The 21,232-nt window shown below is 45.2% G+C and overlaps 1 protein-coding gene across 2 annotated transcripts in view; it reads right to left on the bottom strand.

Annotated features, from left to right (window-relative positions):
- Positions 1–19,644, bottom strand: part of LOC119180271 (uncharacterized) — a 66,841-nt gene extending 47,197 nt beyond the window's left edge. Inside the window, exons 1-2 of one of the 2 annotated variants that reach the window (XM_075869348.1) lie at positions 17,746–19,644; positions 11,544–11,650 (exon numbers count right to left, since the gene is read on the bottom strand). In XM_075869348.1, coding sequence (XP_075725463.1) covers positions 11,544–11,650; positions 17,746–17,935 — 297 coding nt within the window. In that variant the 5' untranslated portion in view covers positions 17,936–19,644. Of the gene's footprint in view, positions 1–7,461; positions 7,569–8,740; positions 8,868–11,543; positions 11,651–17,745 lie in introns of those variants that run through there. The other variant, XM_075869349.1, reaches the window with a different exon arrangement.
- Positions 19,645–21,232: the final 1,588 nt, after the last annotated feature.

Below are 21,232 nucleotides of genomic sequence, written 5' to 3'. Positions count from 1 at the left end.
TAATGACAGTTGTTCCAGCCCTGACCATTGTGACAACGAAAGTGTTATTCAGCCATGAGAAATAAAGCTCCTGCATAACAATGGTGGGCATCACTGCATGGATCACGCGTTTTGTGAACAACTGCCGCGTAGCCATTCACCGCCGGGAAGGAGCTTTATCGACTGATTAAGTTCAAGAAGCGGAATACATTTGGTTTCGACAAGCACAAAAAGACTCTTACGGGAGAGAAATAGTTCAACTCAAAGCGGGACACAATTCGGAAAAAAGATCATCGATACGCGAACTACATTCATTCATCGACGACAAGAGTGTTATGAGGATACGAACACGTCTTGACAGCGCGGATCTCACGTGCTGCGAGAAGACACCGGTGCTACTCCCAAACAATCATCATGTGACTCCCCTCATTGTTATGCAGGCTAACAAAGCAGCGCTCCACGGTGGTGTCGCTGCAACGCTAGCTTAGATTCGCGCTAGGTTTTGGGTGGTGAGATACAGACAAGCGCTGAAGCGTGTGGTTGCAAAGGGTTTGACGTGTGCACGGTTGCGCGCGAATAAGACAAGTGTACCAGTGGCCCCTCTTTTGAGTGATCGAGTGCGTAACTCAAGGCCTTTTGAAATAACAGGAGTAGATTTCGCAGGACCCATGTTTGTGAAGGACTATTGTGGTGGTGCTAACAAAGTGTATATTGTGCTTTTTTCTTGCGCAGTAGTGAGAGCTATTCATATAGATCATCTACTGGATCATACTACAAACTCTTTTCTTATGTCATTCAAGAGGTTTTGCGCACGACGAGGGCACAACGTATTGTTTACTCCGACAATGACACAACTTTTAGGAAGGCTGCTAGTAAATTAGATTTGATGCACCATTTGGTACGAAAAGACAATGTGGTAAACTATTGTGTCATAAATAAGATGACGTGGAAGTTCTCAGCAGAAAAGGCTTCTTGGTGGAGTGGTTTTTGGGAGAGACTCATCCGTATTCAAAAAAAAAATCTGTCTTCGCAGATCAATTGGTAGACGCACGTTAAACCTACAGGAACTAATAACGTTGCTTGCAGAAACGGAAGCAGTGGTAATCTCCAGGCCTACGACTTTCACTTATTTAGGCACGACCGAGCCCAATGTTCTAACTCCATCGCATTTTTCGTTAGGATGCAGATTACTGCCCTACATTTGGAAGTCTGGGAGAGCTCAGGGTAGATACAACATTTCTGAATTTGTCGATTCACTGACAGCGTGTACTGCTGTACTTATGGAAGCGGTTGCTGCGCGAATATTTTTTTCTACTTCGCGGTGCACAATTGAGAAAGGTACACAGTAATCACGGCGTTGAAGAAAGTGATATAGTGATTGTTCATGAAGACAACGTATCCAGGATGTTTCGGAGAACGGCTATATTCAGTGAATGTATGAAGGGTAAAGATAGACCAGTCAATGCATGTAAAATAGGATTGCCACAGGGAGCTGAACTTGTGCGACCAGTGCAGAGATTGTATCCCCTCGAACTGTTCGCAGGCCCCGGAGTGTGTTGAATATTGTTTAATATTTAATGTAAAAAAGAAGAGAATGAACTGTGAGCATGAGCGAAGAGCTCGTGACTGGGTGGATCGTAAAGACCGTATGCCGGACACTAGACGCGTTTCTAGCTCGTCTGAGCCATTACACTTTGTTTTTCGCTCACTCCACCACCGAAGACACCCTTTCTTTCAGATGCCTGTAGCGTACTTGGTAAATCTGCTCAAGTAAGGATGTTTACACATTTTTATTAATGTGTCTAGCATCACTCTTCTTCTGTTCAGGGAGGTGATGGCACGTCAAGTAGCAGATTAAGAAGTTCGCGAGGGGAGGTGCGGACCTCCCCAACTACTTTTGCCGTATATATATATATATATATATATATATATATATATATATATATATATATATATATATATATATATATATATATATATAGGCCTATTGGTTAAGGTACTCGGCTGCTGACTCGCACGTCGTGGGATCGAATCCCGGCTGCATTTCCAACGAAGGCGGAAATGTAGACCAGTGTGCTCAGATTTGAGTGCGCGTTAAAGAACCCCATGTGGTCAAAATTTCTGGATCCCTTCACTACGGCGTCTCTTGTCATCATATGGTGGTTTTGGGGTGTTAAACCCCACATATTAATCAATATATATATTTTGGGGTGTTAAACCCCACATATTAATCAATATATATATATATATATTGTCACGGGGGTGAGAGATTGATATAAAGAAATATATATACAAAATATACAGGGAAAGTTGGAGGCAGCTGTGGCCAAGATGGTGGTACAACAGCAACAACAACACGAGCGCAATCGCATTCATCGTCTTCGTCGTCTATGTGATGCTCTCTCGTTGCCGATGTCGTGTATCGTGTAACATATAACCCCCCACCACCGGTAGCGCCGCCTTGGCGCTTAAAAAAGAGTAGCATCATATGCGGAGATGTATGGTTTTAGACGGGGCACGTGGATGGCGTCAGTGGCGGGTGGGTACGACGACGACTGACTGTCCAACAGAGCGATCTCATATGTGACCTCAGTAAGCCGACGTAAAACCTTGTAAGGCCCCGGGTAGCGAGATAGGAGCTTTGAAGAGAGGCCAACGTGGCAGCATAGTGCCCAGAGGAGGACCAATTGCCTGGAGAGTAAGAAACTACTCTGAGATGGCTATCGTAGTGGGCCTTCCGAGAGAGCTGCGAGCCAAGAAGACGTTCTCGTGCGATTTGGCGGGCCACTTGAGCCCGAGCAGTGGTATCCCGGCATACTCTGTAACCGTTTGTGTAGTCGATGGGAGAAGAGTCTCGAAGGGTAACACTGGATGGTGGCCAAACAATAAACAGAAGGGGGAGAAGCCAGCGGTGTCGTGGCGTGAAGAATTGTACGCGAATGTAAATAAGGAAAAGTACTATCCCATTCATGGTGATTTTGGAAACGAACATGAAGAGCATTGTTGTCAAGGTTCGATTTAGGTGCTCGGTAAGACCGTTTGTTTGCGGGTGGTAGGCCATAATGAGCTTGTGACGCGCCGAATACGAGTGAAGGATGTCATCTACTACTTTTGAAAGAAATGAACGACTACGATCGGTCAGCAGCTGTCGAGGAGCGCCATGGTGAAGAATTACGTCATGAAGCAAGAAGTTCGCGACGTCAGTGGCACAACTTGTCGGTAGTGCTCGTGTGATAGCGTATCTTGTGGCGTAGTCAGTGGCCACGGCTATCTACTTGTTTCCAATGAGAGAAGAAGGAAAAAATGGTCCAACGAGATCAAGACCGGCGTATATATATATATATATATATATATATATATATATATATATATATATATATATATATATATATATATATATATATATATATATATATATATATATATATATATATATATATATATATATATATATATATATATATATATATACATACGGTAGAAAAAGAGGTCGAAAACACAAGTTTTACTAACGTTTCAGCAGGTAGGTGGGACTGCCTTCGTCAGAGTGAATGGTTACAGATGCCACACAGGGCACATATATAAGCCGCTTCTTTGCGTATCACACGGCTAAGTCATTATCAGTAGTTTAAGAAACAAGATTATATATCACCAAAGGCACGTGGCTATAGTGCATATACATCCCCGCCGCGGTGGTCTAGTGGCTAAGGTACTCGGCTGCTGACCCGCAGGGCGCGGGTTTAAATCCAGGCTGCGGCGGCTGCATTTCCGATGGAGGCGGAAATGTTGTAGGCCCGTGTGCTCAGATTTGGGTGCACGTTAAAGAACCCCAGGTGGTCTAAATTTCCGGAGCCCTCCACTACGGCGTCTCTCATAATCATATAGTGGTTTTGGGACGTTAAACCCCACATATCGATATAGTGCATATACATCTGAAAACGCGTATCATTGTGCAATAGGGAATTGGCACGTATTAGATACTCTACAACTTGTTGGCAATGAAACAGGTCTACAAAATAACAAACTGCGCACGCAGTCGCTCACTTGGATATAAGTTCTGCGAGATAATCACAGCCTAAGGACATTCAGTAAGCCTTTAAAAAAGGAAAAGAAGTTTAGAGAGATAAAACAATATCAAAAAAGCAGGCACAGCAAAATGAATGCGAGTAAAATGGTGAAGTGACAAAGGCCACCTACATTATGTACGTAATAATAGACAATAAGTCAACATCGTGCAAAGAATATACACTAGCCAGTAAGACAAAATGGCGGTTTACTAAGGCAATATGCAAGTAAGCGTACCCAGGCTCTCGTTCATGCCGTCTGATAGTGTTTTAATTTTATGAATTTGAAATGAATTTTTTACTTCGCGTTCATGGTGTGATTTAAAACCCCATTCCAGTATTGTAGCTATCATGTTACTGAAAAAATGACGTGCCTCGGTGACATGCCTTGAAATCGGTAACTTAGCAAGGGCATACACATGAGCTTTATGATTATTGAAACGGTATCTAGAAGTAGTTTCAGTTTGACCTATGTATTGTACATGACAGATTGAACATTTTAGCAAATATACGACATTTGCAGTATCACAAGTGAAATTGCCCTTAATTTCGAACTTGAAGTTCGTCGCAGTACTGGCTGCTAGTCTTGTTGTGGTCATGTGCGCGCACACACACACACATTATATATATATATATATATATATATATATATATATATATATATATATATATATATATATATATATATATAAAATAAGGGAAAGAAGTGTATACCTAAGGGCTCGTTTTTCCGTGTTTTAACACAATATTAATGAGATCTAACAGACAGTAATGCCAAGGAATGTACAAGGGAAGTTATTAAAACCAATAGAATGTAAATAAGAAGAAAGAAAGTGGATGAAAAAATTACCAACCGTGAGCAGGAAGCGAGCCTACGACCTTCGAATATATATATATGTATATATAAATATATATATATATATATATATATATATATATATATATATATATATATATATATATATATATATATATATATATATATATATATATAGCGAAAGAAACAGATGTACAAAGGGAGAAAGAGGAGTGTAGCACTTGTTTTAACTCGGAGGAAACTTTCACAAACATGCTGAATAACTCCGCGCTTTCTTTTTCGGTGAAACACCAAGCGGACACGGCTTTCTCCCGCATTGCGGAGGCTCCGCGTTTCGCGTTTCGCGTTCCGTACAGAATGGATGGATGGATTGATGTGGTGTATTTTAAGGGCTCGTTTTCTTCGCTAGACACAATAATAATACAATGACACAAAACCACTGGTGACATCAACGTTTGAGGCATAAACCGCCCTGGCATAAACCGAATCTTGTAAGTCATGATCAAGAAATTGCTGTACGGCATGCGGATTGCTTTATGATGCACTATATTAACTTCCTGCTTGTTACGAAAGTGTACATGTGGGTCGTCTGCAGCTAGTTCTGTAAAGTTGTTTGTCCGTTCAATTTGAGCAGTGAAATTTGCTCTCTGCTAAGTGGTGGCGCCCTCTGTGTCACGACGCAGAAGCCAAAATCTTGTGTACAAAGAATATTTAGCTGTGATTATTTTTTCACAAATATTTTTGGTCATTGGTGTTAACGTTATTTAGGACCCTGTAAGATTATTTCAACGTGGTTTTGAGCATTGCTGCCCTTGTTATGTCCTCTACTGAGCGCTTTGTGGCGAGCGTGGTCACGCCACGTAAGGTGCATGGATGAACCACAAGCCGATACGAATGACGTTTGATGGTTGATAATAATTGATAAGTGTGCTTTGACGTCCAAAAAGACATCCGATGGTCACTTAGAAAACTATTCTGGGATTCCTATAATAGGCGAGTTTGCGAAACATGTAGTCTTTGTCTTTTTCTGCCAGTGCTTCCATAATTGACCTAAACATGTCTCGAAAAGTTACGTGGCTTACATATGTATAGAAACAAAATTTAAGGGGACCCTAATCCTTCATTTGTGTTTCCGGCATTGGCCTCACACACCGCCATTCCTGCGCCTTAGTGCGTTGCTTGGGTTTAACGTCATCTTTAGTAGCGTTGGCCTAGGAAATATCAGATGGCACATAGAAAAAAAATTTCACGATTGATATCTGTTCTACCAACTACAACATTATCCCAGCGAGAAAGCGAAACAAACTGAAAGAAACTTTTTATTTCCACCGCGTATCTTACAAATGAAGGACAACTAAAAAAATGCCTATGGCAGCTTTTCCCCCGTTGTCCTTCATCTCTAAAATAGCCTGTTCTTTCATTGTACGCGTTAAAATTAGCTTTCATTCTCTTTCTTTCAGTTTATCGGCGATTATGGTAATTAAGCTCAAATTTCGTTATTATATATATCCAACACAACTCCAAGAATTTGCGACAATGATCGATTGCAATTTTATTTTAGTTTTAAAACTTTCTGAGCATTCTGAAAACCGAGGGCAAGTCCTCAGACCGAAGTGCTCGGAAGAGAAGCAATAAAGCCACTCGGGGCTTGTACCTCTCCAAAGTACGAGCTTCGTTTATGGTAATTATGTTTACTGCTGTCGCATCTGGAAGGACTCGCTTGCTGAATAGGATGCTGAATGGTTGTGTTACCCGCAATCTTCTGTCGACGTCTAGCTCTCGCCGAGTGGTGCCCCATTTTCGGATTCTTTCAGCCGTGTACTCCATCTTCCCTGTCTCTTCTTTCCTCTTTCTTCACTCGTCTGCGGCGAGTGCTTGATTTTCTATATCTTTCTCCTACTATTCATTTTAATACCCCTACCCCATTTCTTACAAGGAGCTTTGCCGCGTCTCCTAAAAGGCAGACAGAAATTAACTCCTTTTTCTTTTTCTTCAAGAACCACTTACGCATGGAGCATCCGGCGTGGACAATTAAATTTATATACTATCATTTTAATCACTCTCAAGTCTTTCAGAGGCAACGCATAACGGCATTACGTGTTAAAACCTCCGGCATATTTACATACGTTTCAGTGACATTCACTTGAATCCTGGCCAGTCTCGGTGAAAAGCACTTAATCATGACTTTTGTATCCGGAAGACAACAATTAAGTGGTAAACCTTGCAAACATTGCAAGAGGGTCGTGCACTAATAAGCAAACTATGACGCATGACGTTGAATTATGTTTTTTGTTGGTAGTGCGCCAAAGCCACCGCATCAAAAGTTAGCTTTAGTCGATCCTGAAATAATTTTGTCCCTCTTTCTACATTGAATTATGCTATATGTTCGAAAAGGAATGAACAGATCATAACAAGAACTGTTCAAAAGATGACCCAGACGCGGCTGCATAAAGACGTAATTATACGAAACAATGCGCGGTATTTTTTATGCATGATTTTTCAGATGTTAGCTCTTGAAATCATCAGAAACACGTCGCCGTGCTATATAAACGTCCACTGCTAAGAATCCGTAGCTAGTCGTAATCTTGAAGTTAGGAGTACCGTGAAGGTGACTTTAGCCGATACGTTGAACTTCAGGGCCAGTCGGTGTCCGCACTTGGCCAAAAGTTTGGATGCTGTGGCGGCACTTTTGGAATTGGTTATCACACCTGGAGGATAAAGGTATTAGGGCAAATGCGTAACATGCGTAATCAAACAGGTGCGGATAACCTGATCTACACCAGGCTTCGGACTTTAGCTGGAACGATACTGCTTTTATTACTGGGCGCACAAAGGTCGCTGCAATCATTGGAGTCTCCGTTCGCAAAAAGCGTGTGCTTTTCAGACACAGCTAAGTAATAACTGAGATGCTTATTCGAGTGAATTTGAACCATAGAATACCTTTCGTGCGTCAGGAACGCGGGGCATGTTCCCGTCTGTTTTCCATTCGGCGCGTGACCTTACAATTTGTTGCTATTGCGTTCAGTGCTTCGCCTTTGCGGCAAAGCAGTGAATTTTTTTCTTTCTACAGCTCTCAATTAAGTCTCAAATACTATGGCGTTGAGACTGGCTTCCAACTGGCAGGATTGTTTTCTGCGGTGCTGTTCGTTTACTTTGCAGGAAGCGTGTTGAGAGCAGGGTTGGTTGTGGTAAACGGGCGATGGCTTATAAGACTGAGATGCCCGCATTTGCAGTCGTTAAACATCACCTCATCTAGCTTGTGGCGCAGCCACTAGATCTGGAAGTTTGTGAAAAGTGCGTTGAAGTCATTACTTGCCTCCAGCTGCCGGATTTCATGATACTGAAAGATGTACATGTTTCTGTATACGAAGGCTATGCATGTAATAAAATAATCGCACTTTATCATTCACTAACTACCACAGTGACCACTGCGTGATCTCAGAATTCACGGCAGTTTATATTTTGTGTATGTCCTAAACTTGTAGGCAAACATAAGTACTGTAGACGCATACAGAATACTAAAGTAGGCTATCATACCGACACTTTGTTTATTGCTTAAAACCTGGCGTTTTGAAAATAATTACGCTGTAGTGTAGAGTGCTCATGACTGCCACAGAGGGCCGCAATAGCTTATGATGTTCGCGAAATGTTAGCTTGAAAACAAGATTTACGTTTAGAAGAAACACATTGTTGCAGTTAAGAGAGGAGTCGCGAAGCGTTTTAATTGTTGCGTATCAAGTGGCAGGACAAAAAAAAACTGCTTTGTTGTTGCACCTTGTCGAGCCTATTCATGACCAATATATATTGTTACGTCACAATAATGTCCGTCTTTTGCTTTAGTTATGAAGTCAACGCTCGTATTTTCAAACGCAAGGCTTACCAGATTTTCCGACGCACATGTCTTTCTTTATCGATGTTGCATGCTCAGTCATCGTCATAAGAACAACGAAAATCACTCGGAGAACAGCTGAACGCATGCTTCCACTCGAATCAGGCTCGACGCGAGCTTCTGCGGGTCGCTTGGCATATATGAGTGATACATTCATTGGCAAACAGTATCCGCACGTACCTCGCAGTTGGCGTGTGACCGCCAGCCTATCTAAACGTTTTCGTTTACTTTGTTTTCCCTCTTCATTCCACCAGGTTGCTGAGCCAAGCTTGTACAGCTTGCACTCACAAAGGGTACAGATGAACACCCGCGACTTGTGCGGATGTCATAGAAAGATTGGCACACAAATACGAGAGCATAATTCTAAGTCAATTTAATACATAGTTTTCACGTGACGTCATGGATGGGCTATCGGCGTGGGGGGCTCTAACATGGCGGCAACGTCACTTTTTGTCCCATTAGAGAGTAGCAGTACAGATGAAGACAAAGGTTCGTTTGGTCCCGCCACGTTCTCTTGTGCTCTTTCCGGTTTGTTCTTTTCGTGAGCCATGCCGAGGGGGAATGCAAATGAACGCGAGGGCCACCGACACTAATCTGACGTCACCGTTCCTTCGATTAAAAGTTCACGCAGCATCTAGAGCAGCTGGGTGTCCTAAAATGGCGGCCACGGTTACGTCAATGCAAACTCTGTGTAGCGATGATGGTCGATTGTCCACACGGCACGCACCACGTGGTGAATACTTGCGCCTTCTGTTGTGGCGCCGTGGCGAGTCAGCACTGAAATGACGGAAGCGACGAGAATCCATGCCAATATTAGCGCTGGTTTATATGTGGATATACGTAAGGCCGTTCAACCAATTTAACTTGTCAACAATAGTAGAAAACTCGAACTTTTGCGGACGTGCGCTGCGTTCGCTTGGCAACTAGTATCATTTAAAGACACTACGGATCGCTTCTTTCTTTTTAACGGCGAAGCTATTTGGTGGTGTTTGCACAATGAATAGATTGATCGTATGGGCAACCTCTTTATAACGAGGCGGCTACATGTCTGTCACCAGGCTCTGCGAAAAATTTAAGATAATAAAGATACGAAAATCCCCCTCCCCGTTTTCCTTAATGTAGTCCAATGTGTTGTCTACCTTGATTAAATCTGCCTTACAATGAAAAAAACAACAAATATGACATCCAAAAAAACTTCGCCTCTCACGGTGGAACATCCTTATTTTCCCACTACCTATTTATGGTTTCCCTTTCTAGTTTTATGCCACTGATACTCTAACAGTTTCTAACTTATTCCTATTGAGGATGTATTCAGCTTTCCATTGCTGTTCCTAGAAACCAAGGCATCGTGTAGGCTTGTGAAGCGTACACCCGAGTGCAAATCTTCACATCTCAAATGAAGACGTTCTGTCGTTCTCTTACCTTCCTCGGCGCATACTCACTGTGCTTCCTATTTACTAGATCTTGGATCGTAACTACGCGTTCTAAGGCAACCCCATCACTATTCAAACAGTAAAGCACTTTTCCTTGAGGAGGAGAAGGATTGAAAGAGGAAGGACAGGGAGGTTAGCCACTTTTCCTTGAAAATCGTAAAATGCCTCCCTCCTTGTTTTGTTTTTGCCCTTGCTGTAGTTACCCAAAGCCGGTTTTATTTTTTGCATTGCTGCCACTCAGTAAATTATATGCACCTCTCTTACTATTCGGTTAACGCTGTTATTTTTTTATTTCACACAGCCGTGTAATTACTTGTGAGCGTTTAATTCTCTTCCTCCACTGCGTGGCAACGTTCTTTCTGTACAAATAGCTGAACACTTTCTCTGTGCATCAACTCTCTGTCATATTACCTAGACTACCGTTGAAGTATTCTTTTAGCTCGGCGAGCAAGCATGTGCAGTTTCTGGGCAATGTCAGTTCCAGAAAGCGGAATTGATATTTTATTGCTTTGAGTGTCGGCAGAATGGGCAGCTCGATCAGCCCGATCATAACGCCAATTATTCCATAACAATTTGAAAGCCATTAAAAGGTTATTTCATGTCCTTTCTTGGTGAAATGGTGAGTTAAAGGCAATTTATACTCACATGTGTCGCGAATGTTGTGCAGTGCCCTTGCGCACCTATCTTTCATGAAGCAAAAGTTCTATCGACACACAGAGATCAAATCGCGGAAGAAATAATTGAAGCATATTTTAAAACGAAAAAAAAGGTGAACAGTGCATTAGCGTGCCTTTTATCACCTACATGATAGCGAGGTTAGTTTCTTAGATAGCACGATATAATAACTTTCATGCTGTTGGAGAGTACACGGAATGTATCAAGGTATTTTCGTTGTTCAAAATGTCAGCTGATCTGCTTTTTCTTGTTTTGGTGTGGTTGTTCTTTTTCCCGTTTATCCCAATAAGAAACTCCAGTTGCGAGTCAGTGCAGCGGTTTGTCCTTTCTCTTGTGTCCGCGTAGTCATGCGCTGTGTTAAAATATGGTCAGGGTTGACTAGCATTCCGCCACCATCGAACCAGTGACCTTCGTGCCGGTAGCCGAGCACCACGAAGCCGCTTCTCCACTGCGGCGTAGAAATCATATGCTCTAAGCCTGAAAACAGCGATGTACAGAAATAACATTTACTCTTAAAAACGACTGCCCAGTCGCAAGAAAATAACAATGCAATGGTACAAAACAGTCCAGTCTATTTTAGTTTCCCAATTTTTTCGCTGTTATTCCTTAAAATCGTGACGCTGAGCTATCAAAAACGTCCACCGCTAAGAATCCATAGCCAGCAGTAGCCTTTCTGTTGGCCATACCTGGAAGGCGAGTTCAGCAGACAAGTTGAACTTCACGGCCAATCGCTGTCCACACTTGGCCATAATCCTGGCTGCTGTGGCTGCGCTCTTGGAATTCGTCAACACACCTGGATCACACAAGTGTCGACGGACTTGTGTAAACAAAGGCGCGTGGCTAACTAATTTACACTATTTGAATGTCATAATAGAGAAGGTACCGAACCTAATGAATACTACCAAATATGATAGTTTTGTGCCGGCCAAGCGACCACTTATGTTTGGCCTTGCCTCTGATTGCGTCTCCTCTATGCTGACTCAGCCGCATTTCTCTTGTATTGATAAAATATAAAAGGCACTGGGTGAGATATGGGTGCCATCTGGCAGAGCCGTCGAGAAACTTGAGCTTGCGCAGAACCCAAAGCCACTGCCTGGTAACAGCACCACAATATTGGGAGAACGCTTTTCGTGAGTAGAATCGCATTTTTAGAGCCACGTAAGGTATATTACTGTCTGTAGAAATTCATATGTATGTATTTCCTGGTAAAGGAACATGCCACCTAATACTTGGATATAGACGTCGCTCCTAAGATATGCCTAGTCTTAGCGTTTCGATCGACAATGTTCAAAAGTATGACCGCCGCAACCAGTTCAAGATGGCTTGGCATTCACGTTCAGCAAATGCTTAAAATTTAGTCGGGTGGCTGAATTGCGTCACAAACAGAACGCCAGACAGATACATAGACCAAAATTTGCTCATTCAGGTATTCTGAGAAACACTACCATTAAAATAAGAAACCGTACATTGCACAGCTATCTTTTAATGGTATGGTAAGAAAGAGCAATGTACGTCCTCTGCCAGTGTTTCTCTTGCAATTTTTTTCCGCACTGGCACCTCGGGGTAATTCGATACCTGCATTCCTCTTGTGATGCTCTAGCGGTGGCCTTAGAATTTTTCTCACGTTGTTGCCGCCTGGCTGCTGTGTTCCGTTTTCCTAAAGTAAAATTTAGCAATCGACGTGGTCATTCTTTCTGTGCTCACTTAGCCTTAATGTTGGGATCCGATCATCATCGGCCGTGCCGGTCACAGGCGAGGGCACGCTGTCACTTTCGGCGTGCTTCTTCAGCGGAGCATACGGCGGTAACGACACGTCACCAGCCACTACCAGGGTTGATTCACGGTTCACGTGAGTGTCCCTATTATGAGGGGGTGGTTACTTGTATGCTTCCACCTCAGAAAAACAGCATACCCATGGAGTGATGATGAGTGGAACAAAGCGTCCGTCAGCACGTCCGTACTTCCGTGCGTCCGTTCGTTCTTACTTCCGTCCGTCCGCGTGACGATACGTGCGTCCATCCATGCATCCATCCATCTGTCTGTGCGTCCGTCCGCGAGTCCATCCATTCGTTTGTTCGTCCGTTTGTACGTCCATCCGTATGCACGTCCGCGCGTCCCTCCTTCCGCCTGCTAGTCTGTCTGTTCGTGCATCCGTACGTCCATCTAGGGAACACTCCAAGTACTGCCATCTCGCATCCCCTGTGGCACATACCCGCTCTAGAGCAGGCATGTGTCACTGGTGGCTACGTACTACTACTGCAGACATCGACGACGCACGACCCACGCCTTAAGGAGCTTCGCCCATAATAATTTCCACCATCTTCTCAAAGGGTACCCTATTGGAATGCGAAGCAACAGCGTTGTGCACGGGTGGCATCGCGGTTTGAACAGCGCTAACGCGGGTGCTGCGGTGAGCCCTGGAAGATTCGTTTGAAGCATGGTGTAGTTGTAAATGATGGTCGGGTTAGACCTAATCGCTTCTGCGGATTTTTCGGCGGGCAAAGGAGCATCGTCTTGCAGCGTGCTTTCCATCACAGATAAACGAGCTGAGTGAGTGTCGCCACTTCATGTGCACTCGAGCATTGCGAGCGTTGAAGAGGGTAAAGCGTAAGATATGGGACGCGTATAGACATGAAAGTTTCAATGCGTACGTTGGGCGTGCGTCAGGTTTATTTGGCGTGAACCGAAGAGTCAGCGGTGTCGTGAGTGGCGGTCGCGGTACCGCAGCGAGTGACGGTAGCGGCAGGCGTGGGTGAACGGAGGGGGTGGCAGCTGTGGACGCTGCGAAGAGCACGTGGGAGGCTAGGGAGAAAGTGACGTCACCGCACACAGCGATGGTAGCTTTGAGCATGCCGCTGCGGCGTGACCTACTTAGCTCCAGCACCTGCGGTGAGGGGAGCGCGTTCGTACGGATCCGTGGATGGACAGCGTTACACAGGATAGTCAAATAGCTGCTTCGCATAAAAAAAACGAACTTTCCCCTTTTTCTTTTATGTTGGCCTAGTGTTCTGTGAGGCAATGTTTTGTGACGATTAGTTGTTGCGTAGGAGTGGCCTGGTAGTGAACACTCCAGAAATTTTTTTATGTGAAGGGGCTCTTTGACTAGGCTGTGTAACGCTGTCCCTCCTTGCGTCCCAACGAACGTGACGCAACACGTTCCCCTCACCACAAGAGTTGGAGTGGTTCCAAGTAGGTCATGACGCCGCTGAGCGATAACAACACATTCCTCTCGCAGTGCTCGCACACCCGCAGCTGCCACCTCGTCCGTTCGCACGCAACGCCTGCCGCTAGCACCACTCACTTCGCTACCGCTTCTCGCGAATTTTATAGCGCTCACCACAGTACCTGTGTTAGCGCCGTTCAACCCGTGACGCCACCCGTGCGCAACGCTGCTACTTCGCATCCCATCAGGATTCCCTTTGGTAAGATGGTGTGGCTTTTTTATGTTGAAATGGTGGTGCCCTCTTTCAGCCTAGCGGCGCAGCTCAAAGGCTGTTTCCTTCGAACTCCATGGCTACCGCGTGATGCTGTTTGTCTTGTGTCTACAGACTAGAGCACGCTCATCTTGCAATCCGGCTCCTAGTCTGCCGGCGACACACTTTCGCACGAAGACACCATCTTGTTTTGAACTGCCATGAGTTGTATGTGCGACGCTAATTTAACATGTTCAGCCACATTATGGGGCCTAAAAATAGAATTCGTTGTCGGTTCACGTATCTCCCATTTAAAAGAAGTTGTCTGTGTGTAGCTGCGCCATCTTTTAATGCAAAAACAATCAGCTAAAGAAGGAAGATAATACTAAGCAATTTCTTAGAAGAAGAAAAAATTACGGCATATTCACGGGGTGAATGATGATGAATGGGCGAAACTCCGGAGGGATTCATCGGTAAACTGTGAATCTTCCGTGTAATTCGCCCAGTCGATCATCATGTAAAGACGTGAGAAACGCTGTGTGTGTATATACACAAATCAACTTTTATTTGTTCTTAGACGATGGATGGCTTGCGATGTCCCTTGCCTCGCGCGCTCACACATCGGGATTCTGTCTGCGAGCTCACGCTGCTGCCGCCTTGCGCTCTCTCCGCTGTGCAGCCTTATCCATCCGTCGACTCCGAGCGCGCGCCAACAGCGAATGGATTTTATTACAACGCTCCCCCTAGCGTACGTCGCCGCACTAAATCGAACGATTGCCTTCAACCAATGACACGTGCCATATGTGACATCATTCCTATTTTATAAGATCTCGCGTCTTTCATCAACTACAAGTACCGCTTTCTAGTTTATAACATCTTGCATCTTTTCATCATCAGCTACAAGTACCACCATCTAGTAAACACTACAAGAACTAAACGAGAGGTGGCTACATACAGGAGACGGTACCGCCATCTAGTGAACACTGCAAGAACTAAACTAGAGGTGGCTACATACAGGGGACGGTACCGCCATCTAGTGAACACTGCAAGAACTAAACTAGAGGTGGCTACATACAGGCTACAGGGGACGCACAGCCCACGCTCTAAGGAGCTTCGCCCCTAAAAAGCGAAGCGGGATAGGGCTGGTGTGGCGTTTCCAGATTGTATATTTACATCCACAATGAACAAACGTCGAATTCCGGTGACAGTTTATAATTGCAATCAACAGGAAAAACTACGAGCCACTTAAGTGTGCAAGTAAGTGCATTCAGTGCGTTTATTAAAGTGCGTCTCCAGATGTCTCGCTCTACATTAGTGATCTGCGTTTGGTATACCTGTAAAGTATGCGGCACTGAAACATTGCCCCACGCTTTCGGAGGCCGCATGCCTGTCCTAGGAGATATTACGACTCACGTGTGCGTGCCCGCATTGTCCACCTTTAGTACAATTGTAACGGCGTAATCGCGATGCAAAAAACCTGAAAAGCGGAAAGCGTGGCTTTTGACTCATTCGAACTACGACGTGACTTCATTTTTTCTGTGTAGGTGAATCTGTGCTTTCAGCCGGCGTGACTGTAGCACTATAAATTATTGCTCTAGGTGGCACTTTCGTCCACGTGTATGTTTTGAGTGCCAGGCCTAATTTTCAAGTAATTAACACATGCGATGCATGACCGCGAGTCGGAGCGGGATTTCGGCGCTACGGTGACGGCGGCTTGCAGTGCACGTTTTGCCTTGCCACGGCCAATGCATGCCGCAGTTCGACTGAATTAAAGGAACGCTTTCCGCTGTTCAGGTGATTTTTTGTCGCGATAGTACGTCCCTGATGAGTTGCTTCCGCAGCCTAAAATGCACGTGCTGTAGATATTCAAGAATGTCAGAAACGTCTTCTCGACGTTTCACATCAAAACAGCACGAAATTCCAGGAGAGAAAAAGAGCGAAATTCGATTACAGCCGCAATCAGGGTGAAAAGTCCCACCTTTGATTAGCGGAGCGTCTGCCCGCATGGCAGTTCAGTGAGTTGCTTCGCCGCGCTTGCAACAGATGGAGCGACGCTCATTCGAAATATGGCCGCACGCACTGAGCTCCCTGTGTTCTGGTGTGCGGGCACATTGCACATCAAAAAACAATGAGCATATCCAAGCCCCGCTCAAAAAAACATGACAGTTAAAATAAAAAAAGGTTCATTTCTCATTGTTTGGAACAGCCGGTTGTGTTTTGGGAAGATTTTGAGCGTGCGGCGACTGCATGCCAGCGCTGTAGAGCTACGCATCGACCACCATGTCGTCAAGCGTTCCCATAGAGGGAGCAGCGTTCAGACTATTCTGCCCAGCTACTTTCCTTTCTCCATCTCTCCTTTACCTGGCATTCTCTATCTTCCGCAAAAGCGCTGAAACATGCCCCATCCGGCAGCACTGCTCGCTGCCAGTGTCGATCGTGAGGTTTCCAGGAACTGTGGTGGGAGCAGGATGAGTTCAGAGACTCAGGTGACAGCTTGTGTGGTTGGCGTGCCCATTTCTGTAGGCATTAAACATAACCTGCTCTAGTTCATGGCACGTCCGATAGACGGGGCTCTTTGCCGAAAAGGGCATAAAATTATTATTTTACATCCAGTTTCTGTCTTGAACATGATTGATTTGTGGGGTTTAACGTCCCTAAACCATCGTTTGATTACGAGAGACGCCGTAGTGGAGAGCTCCGGAAATTTTGACCACCTGGGGTTCTTTAACGTGCACCCAAATCTGAGTACACGGGCCTACAACATTTCTGCCTCCATCGAAAATGCAGCCGCCGCAGCCGGAATTTAATCCCGCGACTTGCGGGTCAGCAGCCGAGTACCTTAGCTACTAGACCACCGCGGCGGGGCGGTCTTAAACATGGTTATGTGAACCAGCTTCAATATACTTTCAAGATAAGACACTTATAAGCTGAAGATACCGAGGGGGTACAGTTGTTGCTGTATTCGATGGCTATGCATGTAGAAAAATTATAACGCTTCAACATTCACTAGCTACTTCTAACCAATTTATATTCCCAGAATAGTCGTGGTAGTCCACGTGTCAAATATGTGCCTGAATTTGGGGGTGAAATAAATACTGTAGCCGAATATGAAATAATATGAAGGAATAAATACATTGGCACTTCATTTTTATTGCTTAACGTTCGAGTATCAAAAGTAATTACAGTGTTATCCCGAGTGAGAATGTCTTCCACAGAGACGTGGAATTTGTCATGAAGTTCATGAAATATTCGTGTAAAAACAGGCCTCAGGCTTTCATGAAAGATAGCACTGCAATGGAAGTGAGCTGTGCCGAAGAGTTTCCGAAGTTTAAATGAACCGGCAGAAGTAGACTACTGTCCTTCATCATTGCATCATTCTGAGCTTATGCGCAACTGCCTCACAAACATCGCAACAACGTCTATCATTCCCTTTTGTTGAGAAGTCAACATCCATGCTCTCAAAACCAAGGCTTACCTGATTTTCCGGCGCACATGTCTTTCTTGCTTAGTGTGGCATGCTCCGTCATCACCAAAAGGAAAATGAAAATTCTTTGGACAACAGCTGGACGCATGCATCTACTCATATCAGACTCTACACGAGCTTCTGCTGGTCGCTTGGCTCGTACGCATGATTCATTATCGGCAAACAGTGTCCATACACACATCGGTGATCGTGTAAAAGCACCAGCCTACGAAAACTTTTTTTTCCTCTTTGAATGCACCACGTCGCTGCGTGACATAGTTTGTACAGCTTGCTATCACAAAGGTCACAGAAGAACGCTCGCCAGTCGAGCCTATGTCATGAAGCGATTGAGACACAATTTCAATTGCGAAATTTGAAGCCATTTTAAATAGCGCTGGCGGCCGATTGTCAACATGACGTGCACGAATCTCTGCGCACTTGCGCTGTCTAGTGTTGTGCAGGGGTGAGTCGAATGGCAGGAGAACAAGTGAAGATACAGTGCTGTAGAACAGCTGCGTCCTCTCCGACCATAGATTAGTTAGCTGAAAAGAACTAGAAGTGGGATTTATTATAGACAAGCATATCGCTGTCAGCGTAGAGGAATAGGGCAGCATCAGTGAGAGGGTGGCAAGTTATCATAAATAATTTTAACAAAAGGTACAAAATGAAGGTGGTACAGGACTACGCGCCTAAATCGAGCCATGATGATAATTTGGTTAAACGCTTCTCAGAAGACGTATAGTCAGCCAATAATGAAGTAGTGACACAGTGTACCGTTCTGATGGACGACTTCAATGCCTAAATACGAGAGAGAAAGGCAGGAGGCTATGCAGTGGGGCAATAAGGCATTGGCTCTAGAAATCCTAGAGGTAACTTATTATAAAGTTTGGAGAATGTAATAATTTATGGATCTTGAATACCTTCTCTAGAAAACGGGTCAACCGTAAATGGACGTAGCAAGGCGGAGGCGAAATAAACATTTATTGATACGGCTTACTAAGGTTTCGGTGGGTGGAGCCCATACTTCAGGGCCCCACTGGCCCAAGTGGCTCACTCGGCTTAGTCCAAGGTTGGCTGCTGGCTTTCTAGGTTCTGCCTTGTGAGGCGCACCTCACACGGCTTTTCGAATTCGTTTCGTGTAATGAGGGGTGCCTGTCTTTGTCGGCAAGTATAAGTGATGTGCTGGATGTCGGTGTGTCGCCGCACCAAGGGCAGCGGTTGGCAAATCGGGATGGCAGGATTTTGCTGAGTGTATGTATGTTGGGATATGTGTTCGTCTGTGTTCGTCTCCAATCCTTGGATTGCCAGCGGGTGAGTTTACCAAGGTGTGGTAATATCGTCTGCTGGGCCAGTCTTTGGCTCTCAAGGATATCTCGCGGCAGCGTAGGTGTTATGTAATCCACCTGGGTCGGAATGTCCGCGGCTCGGAAAGTTCATGCTGGACCCTGGCGGTCTGCCAGTTTGCTTCCTCCTACACTTTTGTGGGCGGGACACCATGTGATGCCAAGGTCTTCTTCGAGGTCGGATCCTAGCATGCGTAGGACGTTCTTGGGAAGGCTGCCTCTGAAGAAGAGTGGGCAAGCGTCTTGGGAATCTGTGAGAACATGTGCAGACTCTCTTGCACTCTGCTGCACGGATGGCTAGTGCTATGGCTGCCGCTTCTGTTACGGCCGTGCTCCTCGTACGTTGTTACGACTCGCACCGCCACCCACACTGCTGCGTAGTGCGCCGAGGTCACGGGCAGCCAAGGTTGTTTGGTAACGCGCTTCTCAGCTCGCGGCTGCTTCTGCGCAGAGCCGATAGACGATCGGACAAGACGATGGTGAGTTAAGGCATTGTTTATGTACAGCATAGAAATAGAGGCGTTACATATTCGGCACTGGGGCCGACAGCTTAGGGACTCGAAAAGGCGAGATATCTTCTCCCTGATGCATACGTCAGCTGCTTGGCGTCGCGCCGCTTGCTTCTTCATAGGCCCCAAGCGATGGCTTACTTCAGCAACATCCAATCAGAACCGCCGCTGGTGGCGTCTGCTTCCTCAAATTGGGACCTACCGCTGGGTGGCGTCATCATACTCCAATACAGAGCCGCTGCACTGGGTTGCACCCATGAGGGAGTGGTATTGCCACACGTTGCGTAAGACTCACCAGACTCGATTGCGTCGATTGCATCGTCGGGCTACTATCGGGCCCGTGGGTTGAGGGAACTCGCCGTGCGTTGAGTGAGACAGACCGGAACCACCAGGCTAAATGACGTCGTTGAGGTGAAGGCGTCTGGCCGGCTCGCTTGCAGGTCTTGTAACTGATTGCCTTTGCAGAGGCAATGTTGTTCGTTCTGAACTGCCAGGCTTAACAAAGTATTGTCGCCGATGTGATCGCTTGGTTTCGGTTGGTAATTACTGCAGCAAATGAGTTTTGCCTCGTTGGGTATGGACTGGAGTCTGTATAGTAAATGTCGGGGTCATTTTCTAGGCGTTCTAGTGCCGATGTCCTTGCTCATCGGCAGCCGCCATTAACTTTGGGGTGCAAGTTTCTCGAGATCGGGGGACGTTTATGTGTTCCCTGTCTTGCCTGGGTATCTGATGCGTCTCCTCACCACACAACCGCGATAACAAGAGGTAGTTAAGGCCCTATAAGAATAGTCGGTCTAACATTGTCAAATGGTGTCTCGCTTTGAGCGATCAATACGGATGCGGCGTGTTCGTCATATGTATTATTACACCTAAGCATTCCAAACGCTCTGTGTCAGTGCAATCTTGGAATTCACCTTTGTAGGCAATGCGTATAAGTGATATGGCCTGTTTCGCTTCCCATCGGTGTGTGACTTGGCACGGCAGAGCATATGTAACGCGACTAAAGATAAAAGCATGTACCAACGTCCTGGTGTCTTTCGTCATGCTCTCATACTGCAAGTAACTCTCTTTACGGATCTCGCTACGCTCCTTGTTGTGCGTTGCAGTGTTTTTAGCGTTAACAATGTGCTGCTCATATCCTCTATCAGCATTCCCCGCACCTTGAGCTCCGATTCTTGTTTTATCTGGTTCCTATTTAGCTCCAGATTGAAAGTTGGGGAGCGTGTCCAGCGGGTTTTCTTGGGCCGGACTTGCGTCTATCCAGATTTTTCCGGCGTACATGTCATACCTGCCTTCTTGGCGTATTTCTCAATTCTATCGAAGTCTCGTTGAAAAGTGTCCCATAGAATCCTTTCGTCGTCCAAAAGATTTTGTAGTCGGCGTAGATGGTTACTGCAAGTTCTTTGTCTTTGTCCAGCATTGAAGCTAATTTCCGCACTCTATTTTGAATAGTAGGGGGGACAATATCGAAGCGGTGGAGTGCCTCTATTTCCTATGTGAATATCATTTCCTCTTATATTCTCCAATCATATGGACGCCATTCTGTTGTTGAGAAAACTTTGAACGTAGTTGTTGGTTATCTCTACACAGGCTATTTCTTGTAGGCCGGTCGATATAGTGTCGTGAGATATATTGTCGAAAGCTTTC

This window comes from Rhipicephalus microplus, chromosome 7 (genome assembly GCF_043290135.1).
Source record: "Rhipicephalus microplus isolate Deutch F79 chromosome 7, USDA_Rmic, whole genome shotgun sequence".
NCBI lineage: Eukaryota > Metazoa > Arthropoda > Arachnida > Ixodida > Ixodidae > Rhipicephalus > Rhipicephalus microplus.
This window is presented reverse-complemented; position numbering and strand designations above follow the sequence as displayed.